The 25,989-nt window shown below is 43.0% G+C and overlaps 1 protein-coding gene across 3 annotated transcripts in view; it reads right to left on the bottom strand.

Annotated features, from left to right (window-relative positions):
• The window catches only part of lama5 (laminin, alpha 5), an 87,411-nt gene that overhangs the window by 12,294 nt on the left and 49,128 nt on the right, over positions 1-25,989 (bottom strand). For all 3 annotated transcript variants that reach the window (XM_081387308.1, XM_081387309.1, XM_081387310.1), the window contains 31 exons: positions 25,534-25,726; positions 25,279-25,405; positions 25,052-25,191; positions 24,843-24,958; positions 23,843-24,054; positions 23,563-23,764; positions 16,049-16,193; positions 15,779-15,919; positions 15,236-15,397; positions 13,839-13,943; positions 13,650-13,733; positions 13,273-13,503; positions 12,716-12,829; positions 12,392-12,522; positions 12,100-12,180; positions 10,206-10,420; positions 10,020-10,120; positions 9,742-9,925; positions 9,522-9,662; positions 8,638-8,789; positions 8,399-8,509; positions 8,177-8,288; positions 7,914-8,084; positions 7,116-7,312; positions 6,845-6,961; positions 6,598-6,752; positions 1,745-1,886; positions 1,415-1,514; positions 1,179-1,292; positions 308-493; positions 77-219 (listed from right to left, as the gene is read on the bottom strand). In XM_081387308.1, coding sequence (XP_081243434.1) covers positions 77-219; positions 308-493; positions 1,179-1,292; positions 1,415-1,514; positions 1,745-1,886; positions 6,598-6,752; positions 6,845-6,961; positions 7,116-7,312; positions 7,914-8,084; positions 8,177-8,288; positions 8,399-8,509; positions 8,638-8,789; positions 9,522-9,662; positions 9,742-9,925; positions 10,020-10,120; positions 10,206-10,420; positions 12,100-12,180; positions 12,392-12,522; positions 12,716-12,829; positions 13,273-13,503; positions 13,650-13,733; positions 13,839-13,943; positions 15,236-15,397; positions 15,779-15,919; positions 16,049-16,193; positions 23,563-23,764; positions 23,843-24,054; positions 24,843-24,958; positions 25,052-25,191; positions 25,279-25,405; positions 25,534-25,726 — 4,525 coding nt within the window. The remainder of the gene's footprint in view (positions 1-76; positions 220-307; positions 494-1,178; positions 1,293-1,414; positions 1,515-1,744; positions 1,887-6,597; positions 6,753-6,844; positions 6,962-7,115; positions 7,313-7,913; positions 8,085-8,176; positions 8,289-8,398; positions 8,510-8,637; positions 8,790-9,521; positions 9,663-9,741; positions 9,926-10,019; positions 10,121-10,205; positions 10,421-12,099; positions 12,181-12,391; positions 12,523-12,715; positions 12,830-13,272; positions 13,504-13,649; positions 13,734-13,838; positions 13,944-15,235; positions 15,398-15,778; positions 15,920-16,048; positions 16,194-23,562; positions 23,765-23,842; positions 24,055-24,842; positions 24,959-25,051; positions 25,192-25,278; positions 25,406-25,533; positions 25,727-25,989) is intronic.

Genomic DNA, 25,989 nt, shown 5'->3' with positions numbered 1-25,989 from the left:
CTGATTCATCCAGTAATGAAACAAGTGAAGTCTTTAAAAGTGAGTCACTGAATCATTCTTTTTTGAAGAGCTGTACCTTGTTGGCGGCGTTGCGAGCCTTCTCAATGAGCTGGCGGATCCTCTGGATGCTGTCGGAGATGTTGGACGGCTGTAATGAGGTGTTTTGCAGACGATCCAACTTCTTCATCAGCTTAGGAAGAGTGTCGCTCAGTGCCACCACTACAGGAACATGGAAATACATTGGACTCTATGTGAAAGGCAGGTCAAGGTCACACACGCTCACAAATGAGCGCTCACTATCACACACCTGACTTATTGGCGTCACTGAGGGCTTTGTTGATATCATCGCTGGTGGCGTTGGAGTCTCCGTAATGCTTCTGCCATTCCTCCAGCTGCTTCTGAATTGGAGCCAGCGCATTGCTAACATTAGCCACCGTGTTGTTAGCCTGCTCCACTGCACTCTTAGCTGCTGTGATGTCGTTCGCTATGTCTTCTGTAACATTTCAAACACATTTCAACAACATTGTTTAGGTCATGGTTTTGATTTAATTAAACTAAACTTCTTTCGATAGACTCAAATATATAGACTAGCGTTCAAAAGTTTGGGGTCAACAAGATTTTTGTTTTTAAAAAATAATACTTTTATTCAGCAAGGAGGCATTAAATTAATAAAAAATTACAATAAAAAGACATTAATAATGTTACAAAAGATTTCAAATAAATGCCGTTCTTTTGAACTTTCTATTCATCCAAGAATCCTGAAAAAAGTATCACATTTCCACTAAAATATTAAGCAGCACAACTTTTTTTTAAACATCGATAATAACCAGAACTGTTTATTGAGCAGCAAATCATCATATTAGAATGATTTCTGAAGGATCATGTGACACTGAAGACTGTAATAATGCTGAAAATCCAGCTTTGACATCACAGGAATAAATTACATTTTAAACTAAATTCAAATAGAAAACAGGTATTTAAAACTGTAATAATATTTCACAGTATTTATATTTTAACTGTATTATCTATTTTTGATCAAGTAAATGCAGTATTGGTGAGCATAAGACACTTCTTCCAAAAACATGAAAACATTTTACCAACCCCAGCATTTTGAATGGTAGTCTATTTATTTAGCTTGTTATTAGTTAGGTCACAATGGACCATGGAAGACCTCTGACCTCGGCTGACATTAAGGTTATCCTGAATGTTCTTTAGGTCTTGCAGCATCTTCTCTTTCTTCTTTTCTGCATCCTGCAAACCTTTCTGTATGGAGTCCACACGTGGCTTTAAACCTGACAAAGATATAGTATAGGCCAGCATTAGACAGAGGTTTACAACAACAAAGATGTACCTTACTAAAAGTGTGCAAAGTGGCGGTTCGATCCAGATCCAGAGTAGAGTTTGCTGTTCTTACTTTGACTGCTGTTATTCAGTTCCTCTGCTGCCTTCACAAGCTCAATACTCGTATTCTTCAGTGCAGCAGCTTGTAGAGACAGGTCTTTGTCCTTTATGTTCTAGATCATTTAAAAAAAAAAAAAAAAATTCTAAATGTATGTGACTTACAAAGGACCTAAAGGTGAATAAACTGTAAGTGTATGTATTCATGTTTAAAGAATCATTAAGATGGATTAATAAAGGTGCAGTGATGTGCATGGAGTGTGTGTGTGTGTGTGTGTGTGTGTGTGTGTGTGTGTGTGTGTGTGTGTGTGTGTGTGTGTGTGTGTGTGTGTGTGGCTGACTGTACCTCCAGAGCCTCAGTAGAAGTTTCATTGGCTTTCTTAGCAGCAGTCTCAGATTCCAGTATACTTTTTATAATGTTAGTGTACGCGCGAGATGCGTTCAGAGCACGCTGTATGAAACTGTCTTGATTGGAGCCGGATATCAGACTGCACAACAACAAACACATGACCACAAGGCAATATTATAAATTATACCATGGGCTGTTTAAATACTCGATTCTGATTGGCTGGAAGGTGTGCAGTAAAACCGTTTAATGCACAGGTAGTTCCAGTCAGTTTGATTACAGTTCAAAATTAATCCGCTACATTGGTAACCATAGTAACACAGTTACACTTGCAAGCAGAGAGAGACACATATGAAAACGTTTATTTAGGTAGGCTAAATGGATGATTTTTGCATATCGTAATTTGTATGGTGACAATTTTGAGAAATGGGCCCAGGCACAAGAAGAAACAGAAGACTTGGAGAAGACGTTGAATGACAAAAAGCGGCACAAAGAATTAACAATAAATAAATTACATGATTAGTTCAAATAAATATTTCCTTGTCACTGTCAGTGTTGCCTGTCATTCATAAATAATTTTAATAAATCCATTAAAGAATCATTATAATATAGCTAACTTAATGATTCTTTAATGGATTTATTCTTTAATGCTTAAGCATATTATGCTTAAGCAACGAGGGGACTGTAGCTGCTAGCTAGACTTTAAAGAAGAGACGCACACAGGTAACTCGCGCACGCATCTCTCTCTCTCTCTCTCTCTCTCTCTGTTCCTTCTCCTTCAGTTCTCTGTCTCTCTCTTTTAATAATAAATTTAAATAAATGTGATAATTCATTCAAATAAAAGCAATCCGATGGCTGTACTTTATTTAAAGCGGACGGAGCACTGGAACTAACGAGCCGTAACTTAAGAAAATAACCGTCATTTTTACACGTCTGTTAAAAAAATACACTGTAAACATCAGTTACAGCTTTAACTTGTTTTTAACTTGGCAAACAACCAAGGTATAAGCGGGATAATCCACGGCTTCGCGTCGGGTGGTTCTTCGCCTCTACGTCGTGCATTAAAATCCTTTAATGCGTGGCTAGCCGTGGATTATCCCTTACTTAAAACACATTCAGCGTATTCGAAGAGGTTACATCAGAAAATACAAGTATGTGCATAATATATGGCCAAGCCGATATTGACTAATACCAAAGACTTTAGATATACAAAGATAGTGCACTCATATTACTAAGAATGAGAGAAAGTGTCACAGTGTCTGGTTTGTGTATTCCTGGTGTCCACTAGAGGTCCTCTTCCCCACGGTGTCATCCACATTCATGAACTGCATTCCCCACAATTCCTGTCTGTCACTGAGTGTTCATTGTGTTCAGCTGTTCCATGTCATCATTGTTCCCAGCTGTTCCCTGTTTCATTGTTAGTTCTGTGTGTGTATATATACCCTGGTTGTTTCAGTGTTTGTCACGGAGTCCTTGTTTGATGTCAGCGCACTTCCATGTTTCCATACCTGTATTGTTTTGTGTTTTTCTGGACTGCCTTTGTTGGATTTTGACCTTTTGCCTGACTTGGATTACGATTACGGATTACCCTAATAAATTGCTATTGGATCTTACCTACCTGTTTGTGTGCGTTCCGTGACAGAAGGACTCCGTCGTTTAAAGATCCAGCATTATGGGGTTTCATATCCTTCCCCCCAACACGGAGAAGGAGAGGAGGGGACGAGTCAAGAATTTGATGGTCCTACGCCAGCAGGGCCAGACGGTGGGTTGTCTGGCTCAGACATTTTTGACTCTTTCAGGAGGCATGGGATATAGTGATGCAGCTTTGAAAGATTTTTTTAATTGCTGCCTTGATGATCCCTTGCCAGCCTGGGAAATGAGGGGACTGGAGATATTGGACTTTGAAGGCTTTGTCGGGTATCTTCATTCCCGCAGCAGGTGGGATATTTCAGTTGGGCTTAGATTTCCAGAAGGAGTGGCCGACTCGTCGCCGGTGTCACCAGGCAAGATGGCTTCCACACTGGAGCTTCCAACCGCCATTCCACCACCTCACCCTTCCAAATGTAGGCGGAGGAGGAGGAAGCAGGCATCCACCGTCCCTCAGAACAGGGAGGTTGTCACGTCTGCCCAGCCAGAGACTGTTCACGTCACGCCTGCCGAGCCTGTGTCTTCGGACAAGATGGCCGCCGCCGAGCCTGTTCACGTCACGCCTGCCGAGCCTGTGTCTTCGGACAAGATGGCCGCCGCCGAGCCTGTTCACGTAATGCCTGCCGAGCCTGTGTCCCCGGACAAGATGGCCGCCGTCAAACCTGTTTCTGTTCCTGAGCCTGAGCCCTCAGTGACCGCGACACTGGCCATTATGGCCACAGCCATGTGGTGTGTGTGGGCTACGCACACACTTGAGCCGGTGGCGTCTGCTCCTGAGCCGGAGCCAGTGTCTGTTCCTGAGCCGGAGCCAGTGTCTGTTCCTGAGCCGGAGCCAGTGTCTGTTCCTGAGCCGGAGCCAGTGTCTGTTCCTGAGCCGGAGCCAGTGTCTGTTCCTGAGCCGGAGCCAGTGTCTGTTCCTGAGCCGGAGCCAGTGTCTGTTCCTGAGCCGGAGCCAGTGTCTGTTCCTGAGCCGGAGCCAGTGTCTGTTCCTGAGCCGGAGCCAGTGTCTGTTCCTGAGCCGGAGCCAGTGTCTGTTCCTGAGCCGGAGCCAGTGTCTGTTCCTGAGCCGGAGCCAGTGTCTGTTCCTGAGCCGGAGCCAGTGTCTGTTCCTGAGCCGGAGCCAGTGTCTGTTCCTGAGCCGGAGCCAGTGTCTGTTCCTGAGCCGGAGCCAGTGTCTGTTCCTGAGCCGGAGCCAGTGTCTGTTCCTGAGCCGGAGCCAGTGTCTGTTCCTGAGCCGGAGCCAGTGTCTGTTCCTGAGCCGGAGCCAGTGTCTGTTCCTGAGCCGGAGCCAGTGTCTGTTCCTGAGCCGGAGCCAGTGTCTGTTCCTGAGCCGGAGCCAGTGTCTGTTCCTGAGCCGGAGCCAGTGTCTGTTCCTGAGCCGGAGCCAGTGTCTGTTCCTGAGCCGGAGCCAGTGTCTGTTCCTGAGCCGGAGCCAGTGTCTGTTCCTGAGCCGGTGTCTGTATTTGTGTCTGTGTCTGTATTTGTGTCTGTGTCTGTGTCTGTTCCTGAGCCTGAGCCTGTGTCTGTGTCTGTGTCTGTGTCTGTGTTTGTGTCTGTGTTTGTGTCTGTGTCTGTGTCTGTGTCTGTGTCTGTGTTTGTGTCTGTGTCTGTGTCTGTGTTTGTGTCTGTTCCTGAACCTGAGCCGGTGGTGCCAGTTCCAGTGCCCGAGCCGGTGGTGCCAGTTCCAGTGCCCGAGCCGGTGGTGCCAGTTCCAGTGCCCGAGCCGGTGGTGCCAGTTCCAGTGCCCGAGCCGGTGGTGCCAGTTCCAGTGCCCGAGCCGGTGGTGCCAGTTCCAGTGCCCGAGCCGGTGGTGCCAGTTCCAGTGCCCGAGCCGGTGGTGCCAGTTCCAGTGCCCGAGCCGGTGGTGCCAGTTCCAGTGCCCGAGCCGGTGGTGCCAGTTCCAGTAGTTCCAGTGCCCGAGCCGGTGGTGCCAGTTCCAGTAGTTCCAGTGCCCGAGCCGGTGGTGCCAGTTCCAGTGCCTGAGCGGGTGGTACCAGTTCCAGTGCCAGTTCCAGTGCCTGAGCCGTTGGTGCCAGTTCCAGTTCCTGAGCCATTGGTGTCTGTTCCAGTTCCTGTGCCGTGGCCGCCCGAGGGGTCTTCACTGCCCTGGCCGCCCGAGGGGTCTTCACTGCCCTGGCCGCCCGAGGGGTCTTCACCGCCGTGGCCGCCCGAGGGGTCTTCACCGCCGTGGCCGCCCGAGGGGTCTTCACCGCCGTGGCCGCCCGAGGGAAAGTCTCCACCCTGGCCGCCCGATGGACGATCTGCTCCGCCCTGGCCGCCCGATGAATGGTCTGCTCTGCCTTGGCCGCCTGAAGGAAAGTCTCCGCCCTGGCCGCCCGATGGGCCGTCTGCTTCATCCTGGCCGTCCGATGGACTGTCTGTTTCGCCCTGGCAGCTGGCTAAACCGTCATCCTCTGTTCCTGTTCCCCTTCATGGACCTGGCCCCCCATCCCTCCCCCTGATCCTCCACCAGTCCACCTCCCTCCTGGACGTTTTGTTTTGTTTTGTAGTGTGTTCTTGGAGCGTCTGGTAGCCGCTCCGTAGAGGGGGGGTTATGTCACAGTGTCTGGTTTGTGTATTCCTGGTGTCCACTAGAGGTCCTCTTCCCCACGGTGTCATCCACATTCATGAACTGCATTCCCCACAATTCCTGTCTGTCACTGAGTGTTCATTGTGTTCAGCTGTTCCATGTCATCATTGTTCCCAGCTGTTCCCTGTTTCATTGTTAGTTCTGTGTGTGTATATATACCCTGGTTGTTTCAGTGTTTGTCACGGAGTCCTTGTTTGATGTCAGCGCACTTCCATGTTTCCATACCTGTATTGTTTTGTGTTTTTCTGGACTGCCTTTGTTGGATTTTGACCTTTTGCCTGACTTGGATTACGATTACGGATTACCCTAATAAATTGCTATTGGATCTTACCTACCTGTTTGTGTGCGTTCCGTGACAGAAAGTGCAACGTGCAATATGGCACAATGAATGCTTTATGGCAATTTTGTTATTGACTAGCAGTGTGCTGAATTTTTAGTCAATGCACTGCATAATTTTATTTCAGTTTATCCTTTAACACATTTTTTTCCTTTTTTTTTTAATCAATCATGGCCATTTATATGTTACTTAAATTATTTTTAAACTGTCTTTACTTGTGTTGTCGTGTTAACGTGCCCTAAAAACCCCATATAAGTTGACCAAATATGGATCACACACCTGGAAAGATTCTTGGCGAGCTGGTCCAGCATTTCAGCATGTTTCTCTGCAGCCTCCACCAGAGGTATTTTACTGGCGGCTGGAGCATACTTCTGCACCTTCTCAGCTAAGGGCTGTCTCGCTCCGTCCAACTGAGCGGCCAGACGCTCATAATCCTGATAGCGGGAACACAGCATCCAGAGACAGCATGCATGTGTTCAGTGAGGTACTTTTATGGTAAATACAGAAATGTTATGATTCTACATACTTCTTTGGAGTCCTGGAGCATGGAGAGCAGGTCGTTGACCTGGGTCACATCATCCTCTGCCATCTGCTTCAGGTTCTCCACCTCCTTCTGCTTCTCACGCAGGTTATTTATTATTTTCTAGAAAAACACAATTATGTTCATTTGAATGGAATTGCAATGCAGTAAATAGTTCTTCCTGCAACTCCATCTAAAATCTATACGCAGATTCCTATGAATATGATGTGTGGCCAATTCAACTAAAAGGTGTGTGTCCGTGTGTTTAAATGATTACCTGGACCTCCTCCAAGCGTTTCTGGTTAATGTTGTTGGCTTCTACGGTGTGTGCGGTGTTGTTGACGGCCTCATTCAGGGCATCTCTCAGGTCCATCAGCTGCTGATTGAACTGGTTCAGTTTGTTTTTGATGTTCTCTGCCACAGCCTCATTATTTAAAGTCCGGTTTGCAACCTCATTTTTCACACGATCTACCACTACAGAGAGACAACAACTATAAAGGACAAGGTCTATCCCTTTTAAACACAGTAAAAACACGTACAAAAGTGAATGCAAATTTTTTTATGAAATAATCTAGATACATTTTTTACTAACACTTTATTTGAAGCCTTTATCTATAATGCATTATTAAAGTATTCCTAATATACGCTCTTATGCGTAATATATATTTTTTTCCCATAAATAATTGTAACCAAACTTAAAATGCATTATAATATTCGCAGATTCCTTGTTATCTGAATTTGGTTGTTTGTGATGTGTTTGAAATTTTATTACACTTTCTGAAGGTGTAACAGTGAATAGATAAGTATTATAATGTCTTATAACTGTGGTTACCTTTATTCATGAGATGCATTAAATGACATAATTAATGCATTAAAATACTTGTATTATTATGCATTATATACAAAGGCTTTAAGTTAAGTGTTACCCATTTTTTTCCAATCCAACATCAAGTATTTATAAAGGATTATAAGCTTCGAAAGGTTATAAAATGATCAGTTAAATGTTACACAATAAAATGAAAGAGGCTGAGTTTGTTGAACATTTCTTATTGACTCGGTCTGTCCTGTCACTCACACTTGTTGGCTTGTTCTAGCTCATTTCCTGCTAGTCTCCTCTGGAAGTCAAAGCCCCTGAAGCGCATGTCTCTGAGCATGGACTCCACCTCTGCTATCTTTCCAGTCAGATCCTTCTCGTCGGTCACCGTGGTCTCATTCTGTGCAGTCCGGTTCACCTGCAGTATAATGTCTGGGCAGATACAGAAAAGCCAGTTGAATGTGGTAAATTGAACAAGACAAGGCTTTTTTTCAAGTATCTGTTCTACTTTGTCACACTCCCACCTTGCACATCTCCCATGATGCCTTTGATGAATCCAATCAGGTCTTGTGCTCTAGTGTGTGTGGCATTAGTGTTGTCCTCTAAATCATCTCCTTTCTTTTGCGTGACCGAGGCCTAATACACAGACACACACACAAAAAACTCTTAGTCAATATGGTCAAATGGTTTTATGGTCCCTTTGGTTTGAAAACAGAATAAGTTCATCTGATGGTATGTTGTCATACCTTCTCCGCTAACTCTTCAATATCCGAGTCAATGATTTGCAGCTCTCCCTCCAGCAAATTGGCCCGGTTCCTGCTCTTGTCCAGAGTGCTGTTGTATTTCGTTATGGCATTCTGTGGCATAAAATTATAGTTTGTTATAATTTTAATAATACACAACTAACATTTTAAGTGGGGAAAATTCTAAAATGTAAAAGCTGAGAGAGTGTTTGTGTCTGAAAGAGAGAGAGAGAGAGACTCACGGCAATGTCCTCCATAGATGCATTGAGGCGGTTTAGTTGAGTCCAGGCCATTGAGCTGGCATTGAGGCTGGTCAGCTGATTGGCGACGGACTGATAAAGCTGGTTTATCTTGTCCAGATCCTCCAGCAGAACAATCACACAGCTGTCACAGGCTAAATACATAATGCACAACAATCATCTCATCATCATTCAATCACATCTAATGAGTGAGATGAACTGTCTGCGACCCACAAAAATATTGTTTAGTTTGCCTTTAGAGTAAAAGAGTGAATTAATTAATGAGTGGGCAAATTAATTATTGACTCAATGAATTATTCAGCTATTGAGTGAGTGTATTCTGTACACTACCATTCAAAAGTTTGGGGTTGGTAAGATTTTTTAATGATTTTAAAAGAAGTATCTAATGATCAACAAGGCTGCAAGAATTTGATCAAAAATACAATAAAAACTATAATATTATGAAATAGTATTACAATTTAAAACAACCATTTTCTATTTGAATATATTTCTAAAATGTAATTTATTCCTGTGATCAAAGCTGAATTTTCAGTATGATTACTCCAGTCGTCAGTGTCAAATGATCCTTCAGAAATCATTCTAATATGCTGATTTGCTGCTCAATGTTGAAAACAGTGTGCTGTTGCATATTTTTGTTGAGACCGTGATCAATTTTTCTCAGGATCATTTTAATGTTATAAATGCCTTTACTATAATTTTTGACCAATTTAATGCATCCTTGCTGAATAAAAGTATTAATTTCTTTTAAAATGTCTTACTGACCTCAAACTTTTGAATGGTACTGTAAAAGTGAGCGAGGCAAAATGAATGAATGAATGAATATGTGAGTGAAGGAAGTGTGTGTTGTCCAGTGAAGCAGTACTCACGCTGACAGTGCGCATCGGCTTCGTGTTGCATTAGAACACTGTGTTTACTGAGACATGTGTCACACTGCTTCCCTGTCAGACCTGCGGTGCAGCGGCACTCTCCCGTGCGAGGGTCACAGCGACCTCCCCTACACTCACACTCTACAGACCACACCCCTCATTAAAATCAACAGACAATGTTATATTTCCTCATGTTTGTGTATGTGTGCTTTAGACTTACTCTTGCAGCCATTAGGGCCGTAGTCCCAGTAACCTGGAGCACACTGGCGGCAGTTCGGTCCATTGACCCCAGGCCGACAGACACACGAGCCGTTAGCAGGGTCACATGGCTGAACCAACGCCGCCGCTGCTTCACAAGCACACTTACGGCAGCCAGTGCAGGAATCAAAGCCAAATGCCCCATCCTAAAAAAAAACAAACATTATTACTATTAACTAATGAGACAAAACTAAATACTAAAAACTAAAATAAATAGACAAAAAAGATAAGCAGACATACCTCACAGCTGTCACAGTAGGATCCCACCACTCCAGGCTTACAGTGGCACTGCCCGGTGTGAGGGTCACAATGTGCAGTCCCACAAGGAGAACAGTTGCATCCTGGGAAAAAAAACACAATCATGAGAACACTTTAAACACCTTCCAGATGACAGATGTGTTTTAGAGTATATAAAAGTTGCCTCACGGGTGCAGTTCTTGGCTGTGATGGCATCACCGTAGAAACCAGGGGCGCAGATTTCGCAGTGCGGCCCGGCGGAGTTGTGCATGCAGCTCTGACACTCGCCTGTCAAAGGGTGGCAGTCGCTGAACAACATGTTGGGGTCTGAGTTACCATTGCAGTTGCACGGCTGGCATGTGCTGCCAATCACCATTGGGTTTCCATAGTAACCTGGAGCACACCTGCATTATGCAGAAAAGAAGTAATTTAAGGATTTTCATTTAGGATTTTCTAGTGGACTGTAATTAATTATTTAATAACAATAATAGTAATAATAATGTATTATGTTTTACATTTATAAATGATAAATTAATAAATTATTTAATTTGATAGAATAAATGTATTATTTAAAATGTTTTAATCATTTTATTTAAATGGTATTTTTATTTTTATTTTAGGGCAATTATTTATCTAATTAATTATAAGATGTGCTGATCATTTCATCTAATTAATCACAAATTAATCTCAAATTTGGCTGAGAAATTACCCACAAACAGCAGCTCGAGTTCTTACCAGAACCAGGAAGTATGACCATATTAGCCCGGTTCTGTCAAAACTGCACTGGCTCCCTATTAAACATCGCATCAATTTTAAAATATTGCTGATTACTTACAAAGCACTAAATGGTTTAGCTCCGCAGTACTTGAGCGAGCTCTTAACGCATTATAGTCCTTCACGTCTATTGCGCTCTCAAAATTCTGGCCAGTTAATAATACCTAGAATATCAAAATCCACTGCTGGCGGTAGATCCTTCTCCTATTTAGCACCAAAACTCTGGAACAGTCTTCCTACCATTGTCCAGGAAGCAGACACACTCTATCAGTTCAAAGCCAGATTAAAGACACATCTCTTTGACCTAGCATTCACATAATACATTATAGACTTCAATGTTAGGCTGCATAGATTAGGTCAGCTGGAACCGGGAACACTTCCTATAAATCCTGATGTACTCGTTACATCATGAGAAGAATGGCGTCTACGCTAATTTTAGTGTCTTTGTTTATCCCGAGGTTTTCCCGCAGCCTGCCGGATCCAGGCCGTATCCAGATCTGATGAAGGACCTTCGCCTGGACCCGATGACAACGCAGTGCTGAAGTGCCAACTAGTCTCTCCCTATGGAGGATCCCTTTACCACTCTACAGATAAAGCGTAGTCGGGAAAACTCAATTTGCGTACCTACCCCGAATTGATAAAATAAAATAAAATTCTGTATCAAAAATTATAAGGAAACACCAGTACTTTGATTAGGCTTGGTTTGTAGGGAATTCCAAACCGCTATAAAGCCAAAACAATCTCTGTTACCTTAAATTATACGTTTATCTCTGTAAAGCTGCTTTGAAACAATCTACATTGTTAAAAGTGCTATATAAATGAAGATGACTTGACTTGACTTGACAAACGATCATGTAAAGTTATTATTGTGTTAAATGAGAAAACCATCAAATAGCCATTACAAAAAGTGGCTTTCGAAAGATCAGGGTGTGAAGAAGGATGTTTGCGCCGCTACACGTGGGTTGCTTCTCCCCATGTCTTTTAATTTTCTATTATGAAATAGCCAGTAAAATAAAGGCTTTTTAAATCATTTTGACGAAGAGTGCCTTGGATTTTCTCTTTTCTACATTTATTTGAATTCCGGACCCCAAAGAGCACCTTCAAACATCTGACTGAACTCCCTGAGCACCCTGGACACTTTTTTTGTCTTTCTAAATTAATTGATGTGTTCAGTCGACAACCCTATTTTATTTATATTTGTTATTATGAAAAATAATAATAACATTTATAAAATAATACAAGTTATTATCGATTAATAATCAATTGTCAATGAATAACAATAAAATAAGTGGATGTTTCATAACTGTACCTTTCACACTTGGATCCAGCATAGCCAGGCATACATAGACACTGCATATTCTTGGGCCTCTCCACACAGCGAACGGCAAAACTGATAGCAAGATCAAACAGACAAACATCCTTTACTCTGAGAATGATAGAGATATCTGGGATATCCAGCACTGAAATCAACTATTTTTGTGGGTTAAAGACAAAGAAACCAGAAAGAAACTGGCACAAGCAAATCAATAAAAGAAAAATAGGTTCGAGAATAACAGGAAATGGTAAATTAGTTGTCCAGATGATGAAATAAGGGCACTGACTTGTTTGAAGCCACTTGCAGCGGGCAGGGACAGCTGGAGCAGGACACCGCATGGCCATCAACTGTGTTGTTACCGTGAAAACCGCCCAGGCACTTCTCACAATGGTTTCCAGCGGTATTGTGGCGGCAGTTCTGTGTATGAAGATTTCAACTTTCAGCTAATTGAAGCTCTGAGTTCAGCTCCGACATCCATTTTTGGATTGAAAACATTGTTTTCCATGAAGTTTGACATTTTACTATACCCAGTGGAATATGCAATAGCAATATATCGCCCATGTTGATGTCTGTTATGTGATTTATATATGACTTAGTGAGCTGAACTCACCACACATATCCCAGAGCCATCCAGACACTGATCAGTGTGACCGTTACAGTTGCAGGGGACACACTTCCCAAGGAACAGCCCTTTAGTGTCTCTGTAGTAGCCTGGAGCACATTGCTGACAGACAGAGATGAACAAAAATGATCTTTCATCTCATTTACTCACCCTCATATTGTTCCAAACCTATATGAGTTTCTTTCTTCGGTTGAACACAAAAGAAGATATGCTAAAGAATGTTGTTAACCAGAGAGTGGACGGTAGCCATTGACTCCCATAGCATTTTTTCCCCAGTCAATGGCTACTGTCAACTGTCTGGTTACCAGCATTCTTGAACATATCTTCTTTTGTGTTCAACAGAAGAAAGAAGTGTGGAAGCACCCTTACATAATGCATCAATATAGAACTTTTCCAGCAATATTACTTTATTCCAGCATTATAAAACAGGAAAATATCCAAAGCAGATTTTTGGCATATTCAACTCACACAGAACCTCTAAAAGGCACTGAATCATAGTATAGAAGTGATTGTATAAAATCCTTGTTTTTGTTAAAGCACACTACCTGACAGGAGTCTCCTAGATAGTGTCCTGGGCACAGACAAATTTCAACGTTGTTGGCATGTCGACCAGAGGACAGGTTCTCTGCCGCCTCCAGCACAGCAGCGTGCAGCGACACGGACTGGGCCGACTGAGAGTGCAGCGCTCTGATCTGCAGGGACTCCAGCGCCACCAACACCATCATCAACTCCTCACGGGACACAGAGTTCCCAGTCTGAGCGTGCCTGAAACTCTCCTTTAAATGAGAAAAGGAAACTTGAGTTACAACAACTGAGCATTTGTGGAATTATTTTGTACACACACACACACATACCAACAATTAAGTTGTTCATGTCTGAAGACTGAATTCTTTTGTGTAGTGTTTATTACTAATTTCCTCACCTCCACCAGGTGGACGATTCCCTCATGAGGGTCTTCAGCAGAGGAATACTCTCTTTCCATGTACACCAGAGTCATCTGATTCCCCTGCACACACACAGACATAAACACACACAAAGATTTTCAGTTGAGATCAACTTCAACTGTATGTAAAGATTCTAAATAAACTTGACAGAGGGTATGCTCTGGTACCTTGAGTATAATGTCTGGCCGTGTGGTCTCGACAATCAGAAAAGCATCACCTCGCATCGTCTGGGTGTGCAAGCGGTAGCGCAGATGGCCTCCGTAGGACGACACCTACACATACACATGGCAAAGAGAACATAAAATCAGGTTAAAGAGGACCTATTATGCTTTCTTACATTTTCAACTTTCTTTGTGTAATGTTGCTTTTTGAGTATAAAAAAGGTCACAATTTTCATCATTTAAAGGGGTCAGTGTAAACGCCCACTGCTGTGATTGGCTAACATCTTTGCATATAAAATAAGTATTACATGTTGAACTCAAGCAAAATCTTTTACTAAACTATTACAGCTATTGAGATTAATCGTGAAAAGTGTTAAGCATTATATTTAGATCTTCTCCCATCACAACTTGATTTCTGCACTCTCACAAATGCTTTTATCATAACTAACAGTGCAAACATGATGTAAATAAGAGATTCATTGTGCAGTGTAGACAGCATCATTGACTATAATGGGAGTTTTGGTAAAAGTCCAGAACAGCTTGATTGATTGACAGCTTGAGCGTTTATAAAGGGAGCGTTCTTTGATCGCTTTCTGTATATAATTTAAACACAATTTAAATAACAGATTATTTCATGCTACTAAGAGAAACAATGTCAAATTGATCGTTTAGTCACTGTCTTGATTCTTGATTGTTATTTTTAGTCCAATGATTCTGTATCTCTCTCCTCTCCTCGTCATCTCACTAACAAGCCAGTATATTTATTCCATTTGGACTAATAAGGACGTTTTTTTTTAGTTTTACAAAATTAGATTTCAAAATTTGCGATGCCTGGTTGAGTTGCGTTAGTAGTGTGTTGAAACTCGCTGTTATGGTAAAGGGCGTGACATTTCCGAAACACACGCAAAGTGGTTGACCAACCACAAGGAACTTCGTAGAAACAGGAACTAAATCAGGTGCTGTAATAATGTAAAATATGTGGAAAAAAAACAATATCACGATTTTGAAAAAGGGCATATTAAGGCCTCTTTATGACAACAATTCCTGAGACAACAAAAGACTGCACTAAGCCTGAATTTAATCTTGGCATCAACATTTAGCACTAGACCAAACAAGGTGTGCGTGAGTTATCAGATTATATTGTTTATCTGACCTTTATGTTTCCTGCTTTAATGTGAGCTATCTGATGGAGATTCAGCTGTCTGTCTGGCCCCTTACTGTCTGACCACCGGCTAACCCATAAGCTTGGTTGAAACATATGTCACAGCAGCTGCCATGACGTCACAATATAGGGATGAGAGCACCTTTAAAGTCTAGGTATAGCAGATCAGAGCACAGGAATGCATGACCGAATTTGTCCTGCTCTTCACTACTCTGAATATCAAGAATTGTTGTGGACTCACTTTATCGCCGAGGTAAGTGCGAGGAGCATGCCAGTGCAGGTCCTGAGAGACGTCAGGTACATCACTCAGATCCGCCTCCACCAGATCTTGATCGAGATACATAGACACAGGCACTTCCTGTCTGTCACTCCTCAAAAGTACCCAGCCAGCCATGTCCATGATCTGTAGATCAAAGCAAAAATATATGTAAAATTTTACACCAGTCAGTAATTACATTGATTACATTTTTACAAACCTCCATTACACAAAGGTTCACTGAAAAGAGTGATATCAAGCAGTTAGTAAATCGGACTACACACAAAGGTTCACTGAAAAGAGTGATATCAAGCAGTTAGTAAATCGGACTACACAAGTTGAGCCGTATTTATTTTTGCACGTTGCCAGGTACAACAACTCAATAGACAGATGGTAAAATATGATTACTATGACAATGTACTGTGGCAGGAGATTCAACGGTAGCGAACGGTAGTGTATATGTTCATGTATAAAGGTGACTGAATTCATAATTAGTTAAACAACAGCTCTTTATCTTTGGGACAGTACCTCACTCCTCCGTTTGTCAGAGCTGCGACAGCGGTCAGTGGCTCCAAAGCAGAAGCACTTGGTGCAGCCTTTAGGGTTAGTGGGGTCCAAATAAAACGTTCCCAGTTTGCACTGGTCACAGCGAGAGCCTTCCACATTTTCCTGAGAGGGACGACACATCGTAATGATTTAACAGAGATGATGAGGGAGCTCGCTTAATGTTTTGAGCAAAAACAGATAAATTAATTCACAAATGATATACTGTAGGGGCAGAAGGAGAGGAAGAGCAACCTTGCATAAACAGCGTCCGGTGAAGGAGTCACACACATCTATCTCAGTTCCTGCCTCGTTGCAGTCACATGGTCTGCAGTTGGGGTATCCATAGAAACCTGGGCTACATCTGTCACACTGACGGCCAACAATGTTGTTCTTGCACCTGTGGAGAGAGTAATGTGCTTTGGCATGGTGCATGAAGTATGTAGGTATGTGTTTTCAGTGCCAGCTGACACTCTAGGATGACCTGTAGTTCCTACTCTCTGGTACATCTTGTCTGAACGAAATGTGACGATGTCCTGTGGAATTCAACAAAACTAAGTGCCAAACTTCTTGTGAGCATGTGAAGACCCAAAATATGGGCATCTTACTCAGCCAGATCCAGTCCAAATAACAAAATCTTGGCTTTGCCCTAAGGGCAGTGACACACCAAGCCGACGTTAAGTCATCGGCCAATGTTGGGCCATTGGTGAGCATCTTTTGGGCTCGTTTTTGTGGTGTGTTCCACACGTCGCCTTTAGTCGTGATCATGTCGGAGGGAGTTCGTGTTGAATAGGCATCTGGCTGTCGGTGAGAGAGATCGCTCTTATTGGCTGTTCAGTGTCAGTGCACGAGAATAAAAGTGAAAGTGATGAAAGCGAGCAAAGAAGTCATGAAGGCACAGACAGAAAGCTGCTCTAATTTTACATCATCTTAGCTGAGCATTCCAGTGCGCAAATATTTTCATAGCAAAATGAGCTGCCAGGAATGAAGAAAGTCATCAGCATTATTGATATTCAAAATAGCAAGGAAATGCTGCTTTGTTTACGGATTGTAAATGTTTTTAAATGTTTTTGAATGACGGATACAGACTATTGATACCAGCTGATAGAGACAGTTGTTTCCTTTACACACTTGCTAGTCGACAGTAGGCCTGTAGGCTTTGCGGTGTGTTAACAGATTTTTGCGTGAGGCGACAACACGATCAGCTCTTTGACGTAAGCACTTTCTTTCCAACTATACCTAAGCAAAAGGCCAAAGTTATTTTCCATTTTTCCAGTTATAGTTAATGAACATGATGCATGAACAGTTATGATTTACGACATTCTCTCAAAGTGCAGGGATGACTGGTGAAATTCTGCAGCTCACAGTCACCGGAGCTTAAATCCCACCTCCCTGTGGATTTTAAACACTGCCTAATGAGGAGATGGTGCGGCCAATAGACTGAAATAAAAACTCCTAAAAATAAATACCTCTGGAATTCCTGCACTTAATCCTTATATAGACAGTATTGTTATAACCAGAGACAGTGGTTAATATTATCGGTCCTTCAGGCAGTGCTTCACAGAAAAATGGTTTGGCTCAGGCGTAAAAGTTCAGTTGTAAACAATCCATTGACTCCATTACAATCCAAATGACTCGACTTCAAACACCAGACATGTTTAGTCTCACAAATATTATGAACTTGTCCATGGCATATTTCACCCCGAAATCAAAAGAACAAAAGAACATATTACTACGGTCCTATTTTCCATTGGACCATTATTTATTTTTTCACTGTACAATTTTTTTATATATAATATTTTATTTTCACATATTTTTATTTTACAAATTCAGTGGTTCATAGAGATGAAACGGTTAGCCATGCTGCTCTAAGCTTAAGTCGAATGCGTCCTGGATACTTAAACTAAAACTGGAACTAAAACTAAAACTACAACTAAAATGAAAACCATTAAAAAGCGTTTCCGTTCAACAACAACAACAACAACAACAACAACAAAATATATATATATATATATATATATATATATATATATATATATTAGAGGTAAAACTTAAAAACTTAATTATAAATGTTGCCTTGGTCTCTAAATGAAATAAAATAAGTTTAAGTAAAAGTAAAAAATTGACTAAAACTAAAGCTTAAATAAAAATAAATTAAAGCTAAATAAAATTATAAATAGTGAAGTATATATAGTTGTTACAGGAGAGGCTTCCTCTCCGCCTCCTCTAGGTCACCAGAGGGAGCTCTCACCAGAATATTGACTGTTGCTATTCGGACTACAAATCCCATAGGCCCTCATACCTGGGACTGATTACACACACACCTGCAACTCATTTCACAAACACTATTTAAGCAGTCAACACACACACCACCATTGCGAAGTCTTGATTTGCTGTGGTGATCATTTCTGAGCGTTTTCTACTGTGGATTATTTTCTGTGTTTGATCTTGGACTGTTTCTCGTTGTTGGATTCCTTGCCGCCCGCCTCGACCTTTGCCTGTCTTTTGGATTACGATTGTCAGCTGCCTGCCCAGACCTCTTGCCTATCCTTTCTTCTATGAATGTTTTGCTGCCTGCCTCGACCTTTGCTTGTCTTTTGGATTACGATTGTCATCTACCTGCCCAGACCTCTTGCCTGTCCTTTGTTTTGTGAATGTTTGCTGCCTGTCTCGACCTTGCTTGTACCTGTTTTCGACTCTGTATTAATAAAGTTGCAGATGGATCCTCAATCCGGTGACTCCTCATTACAGAAGACTTCGCCACTAAGCGATCCAGCAGCCATCACGCAATTGTCATCTGAACTATCAGCTCAAGGCCACCAACTCGCAGTACATCAGCACCAACTCGCTCATCTAACCTCTTTGACTGAAGAACTCGTTAAAGCACTACAAGGGCTACGTATGACACCCGCGGAGGGCGCGGCGGCTCCGTCACCTCCTTCCGCTGAAAGCATTCCCACTCCTTCCACCAGTGTGAACCCACGTCTTGCATTTCCCGAAAAATTTGACGGAGACCCAGCGAAATGCAAAGGATTCCTGTTACAATGCTCTCTGTTTGTAAACCAGCAACCTACCTTGTACCCAGCAGATTCGGGCAAGATATCTTTTGTTTGCTCATTGCTAACCGGAAGGGCATTAGACTGGGCTACCGCAGTATGGAGAGATGACGGAACCGCTTTCCCTTCCTTCAATGTATTTCTTCAGCGCTTCAGAGAAGTATTTGAACATCCGGTTGGAGGTAAAAGTGCTGGTGATCAGTTGCTCGCTCTTAGTCAGGGGAGAAGAACGGCGGCAGAATATGCATTGTCATTTCGCACTCTTGCGGCACAAACCAACTGGGGAGAAGATCCGTTAAAACTGCTGTTCAGAAAGGGGTTTAATTTGGAACTCCAAGCTGAATTAGCGTGCCGCGATGAGGGAAGATCACTTAATGAGTTCATTGAACTAACAATTCAAATTGACAATTTAATTCGCTCACGTCGTCCTGCTCGCAACCTGTTCACTGAGACACAAGCACCCCCTCCAGAACCAATGCAGCTTGGTTACACTCATTTAACCCCTGAGGAAAGGAAGCGGCGAATTCAACACCATCTATGCTTGTACTGTGGCCAAGCCGGACATCTGAAGACATCATGCCCCATTCGCCCCAATTCTTCTAGCTCCAAAGCGGTGAGTGAGAGCGGACAGTTAAATTATTCCTCTTCATGTGTTAAAACCCCAGTGAATATAACGGTTCAAGATAGAACTATCTCCACGTTTGCCTTGTTAGACTCAGGTGCTGCTGGCAACTTTATGTCACGTGAATTTGCCCAACAACATAAACTCACTCTAACACGATGTAACTCTTGTCTGGCAGTGGAGGCGCTAGATGGTCGTCCCATTGGAGAGAGGAGGATAACATACATCACCGAGGAGGTCTGCATGCAGGTTGGAGTTTTACACAGAGAGGCTATTAGATTCTATATAATTCATTCCCCTCACAATTCCATTATTCTTGGTCTGCCATGGTTGCGTCAACACAATCCTCATATTTCCTGGAAGGAAGAACAAATCATCCAGTGGGGTCCTGCCTGCCATGAACATTGTCTCACCCGCATTAATCCATTGCCGATGCACGAAATGGAAATTAATAAACAAACTCCTGTACTTCAGGGCTTGCCTGCCGAATACTCCGATTTAAGTGAAGCATTCAGTAAAACTAAAGCATCACAATTGCCACCTCATCGTTCCAGTGACTGTGCCATTGATCTGTTACCTGGTGCAACTTCCCCTAGGGGAAGAATATTTCCATTGTCACAACCCGAATCAGAATCCATGAAATCTTACATCAAGGAAGAACTGGCTAAAGGCTTCATCAGACCCTCTACATCCCCAGCATCAGCTGGGTTCTTCTTCGTCAAGAAAAAAGATGGTGGTTTGAGACCTTGCATTGATTATCGTGGCCTTAACGACATCACCATTAAATTTCGATATCCCTTGCCATTGGTTCCTACTGCACTCGAACAACTCCGTCAAGCTAGATACTTCACTAAACTCGACCTGCGCAGCGCATATAATCTAATCCGTATTAGAGAAGGAGACGAGTGGAAAACGGCTTTTTCAACATCCTCGGGGCACTACGAATATTTGGTCATGCCATTCGGCCTGGCAAATAGTCCTTCTGTGTTCCAGTCATTCATCAATGATGTCTTCCGTGACATGCTCGACAGATGGGTAATAGTGTACATAGATGATATCCTGATTTACTCCAATTCTATAGAGGAGGACATCTAGCATGTAAGATCAGTACTCCAACGCCTAATCCAGCATCAACTGTACGCCAAGGCAGAGAAATGCGAATTCCACCAAACAGCAACAACCTTCCTGGGATACATCATCAGTCGAGAGGGAGTTGCAATGGATGAGAACAAGGTAAAATCAGTGCTCGACTGGCCTCAACCACGCACAGTGAAGGAACTGCAGAGATTTCTTGGATTTGCCAACTTCTATAGAAGATTCATAAGAGATTTCAGCACGATCGCTGCTCCGCTAACTGCCATGACCAAACGCTCCACGTCACGCCTTTCCTGGTCACCTGATGCTCAGCAAGCATTCAAGGATCTCAAGACACGCTTCACCTCTGCGCCCATTCTCCATCATCCTGATCCAGATCTTCCGTTTATCGTGGAGGTGGATGCCTCCAACACAGGCATAGGGGCCATACTCTCTCAACGCCATGGATCCCCAGCAAAGATGTTTCCATGCGCCTTCTTTTCCAGGAAATTATCCACTGCAGAGAGAAACTATGATGTCGGCAATCGTGAACTCTTGGCCATGAAAGCCGCCCTAGAAGAATGGCGACACTGGTTAGAGGGGGCACAGCATCCATTTACAGTAATCACTGATCACAAGAACCTGGAATATCTACGTTCAGCTAAACGACTAAATCCTCGTCAAGCAAGGTGGGCCATGTTTTTCACTCGCTTCAATTTCATTGTCACAGACCTGGTTCCAAGAATACCAAAGCTGATGCACTGTCACGACAACTTGAAGATCCAGTTCATTATAACCCTGACGAGAACATTATCCCCGAAACACTGCTCGTTGCTCCAGTTCAGTGGGACATCATGACAGAGATTAACCAACACAACACCCAAAATCCTCCACCATCAAACTGCCCACACAATCTCACCTTTGTCCCCGAACAACTAAGGGAGAGACTCCTTCAGCAGGTCCACTCGACTCCAAGCTCAGGGCATCCTGGAATCACAGCAACGCATCATCTCCTCACTAACCGGTTTTGGTGGCCCACAATGTCTACAGACACCACAACCTTTGTAAAGAACTGTACCATATGTAACACATCCAAAAGCCCTCGACAATTACCCGCTGGTCTACTTCAACCCCTGCCGATTCCTCAGCGTCCCTGGTCCCACATCGCCATTGATTTTGTGACTGACCTCCCCAACTCCCAGGGCAACACCACAATCCTGACGGTTATTGACCGTTTCTCCAAAGCTTGTCGTCTCATTCCTTTGCCTAAACTTCCCACTGCTTTTGAAACAGCCGAGGTACTATGCAACTACATCTTCCGCTTCTATGGATTACCTGAGGACATTGTGTCAGACAGAGGTCCACAGTTTACCTCCAGAGTATGGTCAGCTTTCTTTAAACAGCTCAATGTGAACATCAGTCTCACCTCTGGTTATCATCCGCAGTCCAACGGGCAAACTGAACGATTAAATCAAGAACTCACCCGTTTTCTCAGGTCATATTGCCAACACAACCAATCTGATTGGAGTAGATACTTAATGTGGGCAGAATACGCACAAAATTCACTGCAGAAACCTGCCACGGGGATGACCCCCTTCAAATGCATCTTGGGCTACCAACCACCCTTGTTTCCTTGGTCCGGTGAACCATCCGATCTACCATCTGTCACTGACTGGCTTCAGCATAGCGAGGAAGTCTGGAACCGAGCACACACTCATCTACTTCATGCAGTACACAGACAAGAACAACAGGCCAATCGTCACCGCCGTCCAGGTCCAGAGTACACTCCAGGGCAATGGGTTTGGCTTTCCACAAGGGACCTCCGCCTTAGACACCCATGCAGAAAACTCAGTCCTAGGTATGTGGGTCCTTTCAAAATTCTTAGACAAATTACTCCAGTTTCATTTCGTTTAGAGTTACCTGCTAACTATCGTATCTCTCCCACATTTCATGTTTCGCTGCTTAAACCCGCTGGTGTTCCGGGAGGAGAGTCGGAGAGCAGAGCCGAGGGTCAGGCCCCCCCGCCTATCCTGGTTGAAGGCGAGGAGGCGTACCAAGTTCGTGAGTTACTCGACTCCAGACGCCGGGGCGCTACTCTACAATACCTGGTGGATTGGGAGGGGTACGGTCCGGAAGAGCGATCCTGGGTCAACATGGATGATATCCTCGACCCTACCCTCACAGAGGAGTTCCATAGGATGCACCCGGAAAAACCGGCCCCTCGACCGCGTGGAAGACCCCGGCGTCGTCTGCCTCCTCGCGTCAGGAGCCGCTCGCAGGGGGGGGGCTCTGTTACAGGAGAGGCTTCCTCTCCGCCTCCTCTAGGTCACCAGAGGGAGCTCTCACCAGAATATTGACTGTTGCTATTCGGACTACAAATCCCATAGGCCCTCATACCTGGGACTGATTACACACACACCTGCAACTCATTTCACAAACACTATTTAAGCAGTCAACACACACACCACCATTGCGAAGTCTTGATTTGCTGTGGTGATCATTTCTGAGTGTTTTCTACTGTGGATTATTTTCTGTGTTTGATCTTGGACTGTTTCTCGTTGTTGGATTCCTTGCCGCCCGCCTCGACCTTTGCCTGTCTTTTGGATTACGATTGTCAGCTGCCTGCCCAGACCTCTTGCCTGTCCTTTCTTCTATGAATGTTTTGCTGCCTGCCTCGACCTTTGCTTGTCTTTTGGATTACGATTGTCATCTACCTGCCCAGACCTCTTGCCTGTCCTTTGTTCTGTGAATGTTTGCTGCCTGTCTCGACCTTGCTTGTACCTGTTTTCGACTCTGTATTAATAAAGTTGCAGATGGATCCTCAATCCGGTGACTCCTCATTACAATAGTATATAAATGTTACTATAATAACACTGATAGAAAATGAGTAATTAACATATAATATAGGTATAAGGAAAAACTTAACTGTCATGAAAATAATGTTACAAAACAAAAAGTCTTGATGGTCTTAAAAAAAGTCATCCTTGTGAGTGTGTGTGTGCCCTGCTGTACTGTACCTGCACTGGCCGTTGTGTGTGTCACAGCTGATGTCCAGTGAAGCCACTCCAGGCCTGGAGCAGTTGCACATCTCACACCCCACCAGAGGATGGCAGCCAAACGTCTGGGGTTCACAGGCGACACATTCCGGCAGAACGGTCCGTGGAGGACAGATGCACTCACCTGTGACAGGCTCGCACAGACGTGTACCGCAGTTACATGCTAGAGAGAGAGGAAACAGCATCACCCATCGATCCATCAATCAATGTATCGTCCCACCATGTGGCTGGTGTTACTCACGTCTGCAGTTGGGGAAGCCGTAGTATCCCGTGGCACACTGGGAACAGTCTCGGCCAATCACGTTGAGTTTGCACTTGCACTGTCCACCAAAGGTCTCGCAGGTGTCGCTCTCCGCACCCACCTCGTGACAGCCGCAGGGCACAGCACCGTTATTGAAGAACGCAGACAGAGACACGGCAGAGCTACGGCAGAACGCAGAGGCTGTGGAAGGGCTGAGAAGAGAGGGGGAATGTTAGGATGGAGGGCACTCTAATAATGTTATAGCAGATAACGATAAATATCCACACCATAATGTTGGCCGGTATTGTTTTTTAAGGTATTGGCATCAGTCATTTTTGCATATTTAATTGTGTCATTTTCTCTGTTTTTCCTTTTAAATAATTAAATTGTCTAAATTTAAAAACTCTAAAAACACTAATATTTTAACAATACTATTAAATATAATCTTTAGCAAATCTCAAAATAAATATATATATTTTTCATACTGTACATTATAATGTTTTGATGCCTAAATTCACTTGAAACTGTTATTTTAGTATTATTTATATACTATTATTTATTTTACTTTTAGAGTAAGTTTTAGTCATTGTGTTATGTGCTTTTGTCATTTTTATTATTATATTTGTATTTTTTTATACTCCTCTCTAGCTTTAGTTTATTTTTATTTCAGTTTTAGTCATTTTAGTACTTAAACATATTTATTTCAGTTAGTTGCCAAGTAAACATTCTAATTTTCATTTATGTTTTTCATCTTATTTTTTCTATTTCAGCTTTATTTCAATCCCCAAATACAATTCTTAGTAGTTTCAACACTTTAATTAACAATTAATCTTTTTTAATGTTTATATTATTATATCATCCATATATAAAAATAGCATACAATTGAAATATTTGTCATTCATTTTTGCCTATTTTACGCCATAGCATTAAAAAATAATAATCGGCCTAAACTTTTATCTCGGAGCATCCATACATATTTACAAATTTAGAAGTGTCATACTTGATATAAAAGCTGTTTTGTCCACAGTTGCTGATGAAGTCGTAGGATTTGTCCAGAGGCTCCTCAGACAAAAAGCTGGAGCGGTAAGTGCTTTCTGGCACCACTAGCACATAATCCTAATACACAAACACAAGAGAGTGTAGACGTGTCATTGTTATTGCCATTCTTGAACAAAGAATTCAAATAACCTTTAATAAAATGACACTCACCAGCCACAATGTCTTCCTGTCTGGAACACGCAGGGTCAGGATGACCTCGTGGTCCGTCACATCCAGGATAATCTGGTTCTCTGACATAACAACACTACGACAACCATAACCATGGGGACAAAAGGATGCGTTGACGTGGCCTGGAAAACAAAGAGTGACCATTAATAAAACAAATATTTTTTGTGCTAAAACAGAAACTCAGTAGTGTGCATCTGTTTAATGCTCACCCTGCCATATGCGTCCTCCGTTGATGTAGACCTGGACATTGTAATTTGGATGCAGGGGCTGATGGTAATGCAGGATGAACACGTAACGGCCCAGTGCATGTACACGTGTTGAATACACCACAGCATTCTGGGAAATCATGCAGACAAATGAACATTAGAAGACTTTTTATCAACATTCAGGCATCAGAAAGAGACAACCTTGAAGACAGGAGGCACAGGATGCACAGCAATGAGAGTGTAATGGGCTTTATGTACCTGATTAGGGTCCAGAAGCACATGTTCACTGTTATCAGCTGCGGTTGGTGGCCTAGAGGTCATGGGTCTGTCTGCATAAAGGGAGGGATCAGGGGCTGAAGCCAGAATTTGCTCCTGCGCAGAAGAAGCCTGACCATCTTTAAGGACCAGAGACTGAGGGGGATTCTGGAAACGAGATGGGATGCAGGAGCCACTGGACAAAAAAGAATATAAAACATGATGATCGTATAAATTTCTTAAGAGCATTAGTACTTATAACTGTAATGCAGCATGTTCATATGTCATAAAACTGGTATATGGCATATGTCTAAAACTGGCAGCATTTACTGAAAGGTCAGTGATAAGGCAGTGAAAGAATATACAAAAATAAAATAATCCCAAATGAAAATAATCTACAAAAGAGGTTTTTGAGTTAGGGGTGAAACGGATCGTAGTAGATCCATGCAAGATTTAACC

The sequence above is a fragment of the Scardinius erythrophthalmus genome (assembly GCF_964197995.2).
Source record: "Scardinius erythrophthalmus genome assembly, chromosome: 15".
Lineage (NCBI taxonomy): Eukaryota > Metazoa > Chordata > Actinopteri > Cypriniformes > Leuciscidae > Scardinius > Scardinius erythrophthalmus.
The sequence above is the reverse complement of the archived record's forward strand: the minus strand, read 5'-3'. Positions and strand labels throughout refer to the sequence as shown.